A 7,500-nucleotide genomic window follows, 5' to 3' on the forward strand; every position below is an offset into this window, starting at 1 on the left:
GAACATGACGTGTTGCTGCTGGAACATGAAGTGTTGCTGCTGGAACATGACGTGTTGCTGCTGGAACATGAACTGTGCTGCTGGAACATGACGTGTTGCTGCTGGAACATGAAGTGTTGCTGCTGGAACATGACGTGTTGCTGCTGGAACATGAAGTGTTGCTGCTGGAACATGACGTGTTGCTGCTGGAACCTGACGTGTTGCTGCTGGAACCTGAAGTGTTGCTGCAGGAACCTGAAGTGTTGCTGCAGGAACATGAAGTGTTGCTGCTGGAACCTGAAGTGTTGCTGCAGGAACATGACGTGTTGCTGCAGGAACATGACGTGTTGCTGCAGGAACATGAAGTGTTGCTGCTGGAACATGAAGTGTTGCTGCAGGAACATGAACTGTGCTGCAGGAACATGACGTGTTGCTGCTGGAACATGAAGTGTTGCTGCTGGAACATGAAGTGTTGCTGCTGGAACATGACGTGTTGCTGCTGGAACATGAAGTGTTGCTGCTGGAACATGACGTGTTGCTGCTGGAACCTGAACTGTGCTGCTGGAACCTGACGTGTTGCTGCTGGAACCTGAAGTGTTGCTGCAGGAACCTGAAGTGTTGCTGCGGGAACATGAAGTGTTGCTGCGGGAACATGAAGTGTCGCTGCGGGAACATGAAGTGTTGCTGCAGGAAGAGGGCTGGCAGCAGCAGTTCAGCGAGGCAGCCCTCACGCACAGGTGGAGGTGGGCGGTGTGGCCCAAGCGTACGATGTTTTGCTGCTAACGCTGACACATTTGTTTTGTGTGTTGTAGTCACGATGTAGCAGCTCCCATGAGCCCTCACGCTCAGGAAGTGTCGGGTTACATCGACTTCAACGTTTCCATGCCGGCACAGAACCTGTGGAGAGTGGTGAGCAGAAACCCCACAATACAAGAGATATAAGAAAGTAGTAGAACAGTTAGCAGTTACTCAGACGACAGGAAAGGTTCCCGCACTTTATGAAACTAAGAGCTTTGATTTTAAAGTCGTCAGACATGAATCCGACAGGAATGAAACAGCGTAGCGTCATTAACGTGGCAGGTAAACAGGAAGCAGAACTCACTCTGTAATTAGTGTGTGTGTGTGTGTTCAGGACATCTCTAACAGGGAGGCGGAGTCAGAGTCGTGGAAGACGATCCTGTCTGAGGTTCGATTGGTCCACGTCAACACCTCAGCTGTCCTCAGGGTACTGACAGGAAATGACCTCGTATGACACAGCTGTTTTCTGTGACCTGAGATAAATGACCATATAAGGACGTGTCGCTGTGTGTGTGTGTGTGTGTGTGTGTGTGTGTGTAGCTGAGTGGTGCGTCTCTTCCAGACTGGGGTTTCCGTCAGTTGGAGGTCGTCGCAGAGAAACTGTTTAAAGCTCACAGCAGCAGTTTGGACTGGACGGTCGAGGAGCACCGATATGGAACCAGTACGACCCCTGACCCCTGACCCCTGACCCGTCAACACTAGACTGTGTACAGAATCACTTTAAGTGTGTGTGTGTGTGTGTGTGTGTGTGTGTGTGTGCGTTCAGCATGCAGCCACAGGAGCTCTGAGTTACAGTATAAACACAGCGATGTTCCACATGTTAATATATACAAAGTTATTTTATTTATTATTTTTGTGACCTCCAACTATCCCACAATGCATCATTAAAAGGTGTGTGTGTGTGTGTGTGTGTGTGTGTGTGTGTGTGTGTGTGTGTGTGTGTGTGTAGGAGCAGAAGGAGAGGGAGGCGGAGCTTCATTCTCCGACTCACATCGACGTGGACAGAAAAATTTCCTTCTGGGCGAAATTTTTAGAACTTCAGGTACGACAGTGAACGCATCATCACTGTGTTTTTCTTTTTTTAAACTTTATTGAACAACAACAAACAGCTGAGACAGAAATCATCACAGTGGCAGAAGATCAATATTAATAAATAATATGATATACTGAATACAAGTGACTGTTTAACGCCGTGAACGCTTGCAAAGACTGAAAATGAAGGTTTGTGATTGGAGGATTTCTGAAAATCATCGGCAGGTGTGATGATGTCGTGTTGTGTTGTCATGACAGTGGAAGATGCTGATGGTGAAACAGGAAGACTCCGAGCACAAATACAGCTCCTCCCCCCTGGAGTGGATCACCATGGAAACCAACATTGCTTACTGGCTGCACTCTTCCACCAACGTAACACACACACACACACACAGAAACACACACACACACACAGAAACACACACACACACACAGAAACACACACACACACACTTCCTCTCATCCCCCGGAGACTCGAGCCGCCACATAACAAACTCTAACGCGAGCAGAAACCAGGTTTTACTTTGTCTCACATTGTCTCCCGTTCTGTGCTGTGATTGGCTGTCTGTGTCTCAGGCTCAGATCCATCTGATTGGTAACCCGGTGTCGTGGGGCGTGGGCAACCTCAGCCTGCTGGCCTATCAGCTGCTGGCAGCCGTCTACCTCCTGAGGAGGAGGCGGGGCTTCAGAGACCTCCCTGACGGTACGCACGCACTGTGGGGGGGTAAAGGGTCGTCGGGGTGATGTCATCAGGGTGATGTCATCAGCCCGTTGTAGCTCAGTCGTGTGGCTCTTAACGCCCATAACACCTGACACGCCCACACACAGAAACACACACACACACACACACACACACACACACACACAAGTGAGTTAACAGTGTTTAATATATAATAATGATGTGTCTTTACACCTGATCTGTGTGTGTGTGTGTGTGTGTGTGTGTGTGTGTGTGTGTGTGTGTGTGTGTGTGTGTGTGTGTGTGTTTCCAGGTGTGTGGTGTCAGTTTGTGTGTCTGGGCTGTGTGTGTGTTGGCGGTTGGTTGGTGAACTTTGTTCCGTTCCTGCTGATGGAGAAAACTCTCTTCCTGTATCACTACCTGCCCGCCCTCTGCTACCTGTACCTGCTGAGCCCCGCCCTGCTGGAGCACACACACACACACCTGCTCAGGTACACACACACACACACACACCTGCTCAGGTACACACACACACACACACACACACTGCTCAGGTACACACACACACACACACACACACCTGCTCAGGTACACACACACACACACACACACCTGCTCAGGTACACACACACACACACACACACACACACCTGCTCAGGTACACACACACACACACACACCTGCTCAGGTACACACACACACACACACACACACACACACACACACACCTGCTCAGGTACACACACACACACACACACCTGCTCAGGTACACACACACACACACACACACACACACACCTGCTCAGGTACACACACACACACACACACACTGCTCAGGTACACACACACACACACACACACACACACACACTGCTCAGGTACACACACACACACACACACACCTGCTCAGGTACACACACACACACACACACACACACACCTGCTCAGGTACACACACACACACACACCTGCTCAGGTACACACACACACACACACACTGCTCAGGTACACACACACACACACACCTGCTCAGGTACACACACACACACACACACACCTGCTCAGGTACACACACACACACACACACACCTGCTCAGGTACACACACACACACACACACACCTGCTAATATTCATTGCTGATGGACGGACAGGTGACGCATGTTATTAGTTGGTACATTATATTATATATATGTTGTCTGACGTTCATTAATAAATAATTATTAATAAATAATTATTGATTGTCCGCAGCAGAGGGACACACCGGCGTGCGCTGTGTGTGTGTGTGTCGGCCGTGTTGTTGTCGGTCTTCCTGTCGTATCGAACCTTCTGCCCTTTGACCTACGGCAGCCCCGAGCTGTCGGCCAATCAGCTGCAGGGGCTGAAGTGGAGAAAGTCCTGGGACATCCTGTACCGCCGCCGGTAGAGAGACACCGAGACAGACAGACTGGGTCTGGGTCCCGATCCAGGAGCTGACGCTGGGTCAAGTTCTTGTTTCTTGGACTGAATACGTCATAATGATCTGACAAATCTTTACAAGAAGCACCTGAACGCACCGCGTGTGTGTGAGGTCAGAGGTGAGGTCATGTTGGAGGAGGAGCTTCAGTCCTCTGACCTCAGACTGCAGACTGTGTCCCTGAACCAGACCGGGTCTCAGCAGGTTTACGGTCTGTGGTCTGTTCACACTGTATTAGGAGAACACGGAGGAGGGTGGAGGTGAACCAGCTCCAGGATCGGCTCCGAAAACATTAACTAACGAATCATCAGCTTGATTAACGTGTGACAGCACGCGTGCTTTCTGATAGTTTCAGGCAGAAACAGAAACTTTCTTCAGACTGAAAATAAAATCCTGCGACAGATTTAATGTGAACTTTGAGTTTTAAAATGACAAAATAAAACAAAACATGAACAGTGGAACGTGCTTTTATTTTGACACTTTGTAAATTGTTGAAGCTGATTCGTGTGATGTTTCCAGACTTGACGTACGTAGACCTGATCCAGGACCATCACACTCTGCATCAGGGTCCAGTAATAGAGGTATGAATAAATATCAATAAATAGGGAATTTTAAACTAAAATATTGCACAGTTATTTCACAGAATATTGCATAATTATCTCAAGTATTGCAGAGATGTTAATGATCAGTGTCCAGTTTAGTGCCTTCGGGTCATACAGACTGACACTTAGAGGGAGGAGTTAAAGAGTCTGATGGCCACAGGCAGGAATGACTTCCTGTGGCGCTCTGTGGTGCATTGTGGGGGGATGAGTCTTTGTTTGACCAGCACGTCATGGAGCGGGTGGGAGACGCTGTCCAAGATGGCGTGTAGTTTACCCAGCATCCTCCTCTCTGACACCACCGCCAGAGAGTCCAGCTCCCCCCCCACAATGTCACCGGCCTTACGGATCAGTTTGTTCAGTCTGTTTGCGTCCGCTACCCTCAGCCTGCTGCCCTCAGCCTGCTGCCCCAGCATGCAACAGCATACAGGACAGCACCGGCCGCCACAGACTCATAAAACATCTTCAGCATCATCCGGCAGATGCTGAAGGACCTCAGCCTCCTCAGGAAACAGAGAGAAGAGTTGGTTTGAAAGACGAGTCAAAGAAGCCATTTTTGTGAAAAAAGAAAACTCCTCTTTGAACAGAAATGGTGGTCTGAGATTCAATCTGCCCAAAGTTTACCACAGTGTGTTAACACCGTGGTCAAGCCAATCACATGCTAATCAGGTACTTAACAGTGATGAGGGAGGTGCAGCCAGAAAACAATAGGCCTGATTACTGATTACTGGGCCATCATGGAAACTATTAGGTCAGTTTCAGGTGAAACTAGGCAGGTAAACAGCAGACACTCAGGTAGACTCCTCCCTGAGGGCGGGGCTTATGTAACACAGAGTAGCTTAAATTTCTAGTTCCCGTCCCATTTTTTCACAGTTGAGAATGACTTCCGGATGGGAGCCGAAACGTCTTGATTCTGAAAACAGCGTCCAGACGACTACGACTGAAACCTTTTCTACGATAGAACACTCCTGGACGAATGAGGGACGACGCCGTCTTGTTTATTCATGTAACACGACAGGCGTAGACTCACGTGCTTCAAAATAAAAGCAGGCAAGAAAAATAGGCAAAAATCACGCAGGAGGTGTAAGGAGGTATTACATATATAGAAACATGTAAGAGATAAAAACAATGGAATAAGTTAAGGAGGTATTATCATTAACATTAATATTATATTAATAATAATAATACTGATTCTTTGATTTTTTTTAAATTACCCGGTAACCACACACTTTTTATCCGTAAAGATTTTGTACATTTTGGTTTCATGTTTTATTTGTTGGTAACAGTTTAAGAATAAATGTTAGCTGGATGTTTTACACCATAATAAAGAAAGTATTTAACCAGTAGAAGGATATAAGTTGAAAATATCTATATTATTAAAAAATATCATATTGTGTGTTTTCTGAGTTTTAAAGACCTTTTTTAAAACTACAGAGAATATAATTTAAAACCTGTTCGCTGTCACAGTATGAAGGAAAAGCTCGATCGATATGAACTACAATTATTTATTATCATCACATTTCTTCAGATTAATTCATTTAAGTTCAAGAGAAACTATTTAAGACTTTTGTACATTAAAGTTGAGACTTTTTAAAACATCCCGAGGTCTTTCTGAGGAAACTGAATTCAGAGATTTTTAAAACTTATCAAGAACCGCGGCAATAAAAAATGTTCCGACGGAACCAAAAAGCGCAATGACCGGAAGTGAAGTCGGGGGGAAGAAAATAAAGAGCGGACAGTTTGAGCTGCGGTTTGTTTTGGATGTCTGTCTGTTGTTAGTTTAATCAGACACAGTTTGTTCCGCCGACAGACAGAAAATAAAACCCGTTTCTGTTTTTATTCGAAACGTTTAAACCGGAACTCGGTGAAACGGTGAAACATCGCGGGAGAAGTTGCCCCGCCGCACAGCCTGCTGGGTAATATGTTAACGACAGCGCTACGTTGATTGGACCGCCGCGGCACATGGAGGCAGAAAGTAAAGACACAGTTTAGTCAAATAAAGTCAAACGGTGGATTTACTGAAGAGACGGAAGCTGCCGCAGGTCAGAGTCAACTTATTACTGCACGTCTATGTTAGCTGCTAATGTAGCTGCTAATGTTAGCATCTGCTAAACTGCTGCAGAGGGACGTTACTGCTCAGTGTAGTAAGAAGCCTGCACAAGCAGCCGCAGTACAGCTACTACTACTACTACTACTACTACAGTACTACAGTACTACCTGCTATACTACAGTACTACCTGCTGTACTACAGTACTACAGTACTACCTGCTATACTACAGTACTACCTGCTGTACTACAGTACTACAGTACTACCTGCTATACTACAGTACTACCTGCTGTACTGCTGTACTACAGTACTACAGTACTACCTGCTGTACTACAGTACTACAGTCACTACAGTACTACAGTACTACCTGCTGTACTACAGTACTACAGTACTACCTGCTATACTACAGTACTACCTGCTGTACTGCTGTACTACAGTACTACAGTACTACCTGCTGTACTACAGTACTACAGTCACTACAGTACTACAGTACTACCTGCTGTACTGCTGTACTACAGTACTACAGTACTACCTGCTGTACTACAGTACTACAGTCACTACAGTACTACCTGCTGTACTGCTGTACTACAGTACTACAGTACTACAGTACTTCCTGCTGTACTGCAGTACTACAGTCACTACAGTACTACAGTACTACCTGCTATACTACAGTACTACCTGCTGTACTACAGTACTACAGTCACTACAGTACTACAGTCACTACAGTACTACAGTACTACCTGCTATACTACAGTACTACCTGCTGTACTACAGTACTACAGTACTACCTGCTATACTACAGTACTACCTGCTGTACTACAGTACTACAGTACTACCTGCTATACTACAGTACTACCTGCTATACTACAGTACTACCTGCTGTACTACAGTACTACAGTACTACCTGCTATA

At 46.4% G+C, this 7,500-nt stretch overlaps 2 protein-coding genes across 2 annotated transcripts in view; both read left to right on the forward strand.

The window, feature by feature from the left end:
* The window catches only part of pomt1 (protein-O-mannosyltransferase 1), a 24,878-nt gene extending 20,478 nt beyond the window's left edge, over nt 1–4,400 (forward strand). The window contains exons 13-20 of the mRNA XM_044195767.1: nt 792–888; nt 1,112–1,204; nt 1,318–1,441; nt 1,725–1,819; nt 2,068–2,181; nt 2,386–2,512; nt 2,802–2,979; nt 3,738–4,400. Coding sequence (XP_044051702.1) covers nt 792–888; nt 1,112–1,204; nt 1,318–1,441; nt 1,725–1,819; nt 2,068–2,181; nt 2,386–2,512; nt 2,802–2,979; nt 3,738–3,912 — 1,003 coding nt within the window. The 3' untranslated portion in view covers nt 3,913–4,400. The remainder of the gene's footprint in view (nt 1–791; nt 889–1,111; nt 1,205–1,317; nt 1,442–1,724; nt 1,820–2,067; nt 2,182–2,385; nt 2,513–2,801; nt 2,980–3,737) is intronic.
* A 1,837-nt stretch (nt 4,401–6,237) lies between these two features.
* The window catches only part of snapc4 (small nuclear RNA activating complex, polypeptide 4), a 30,691-nt gene continuing 29,428 nt past the window's right edge, over nt 6,238–7,500 (forward strand). Inside the window, 1 exon segment of the mRNA XM_044195817.1 lies at nt 6,238–6,583. The gene's annotated coding sequence lies outside the window, so the exon portion shown is untranslated.

Source organism: Siniperca chuatsi, linkage group LG5, assembly GCF_020085105.1.
Source record: "Siniperca chuatsi isolate FFG_IHB_CAS linkage group LG5, ASM2008510v1, whole genome shotgun sequence".
Classification (NCBI taxonomy): domain Eukaryota; kingdom Metazoa; phylum Chordata; class Actinopteri; order Centrarchiformes; family Sinipercidae; genus Siniperca; species Siniperca chuatsi.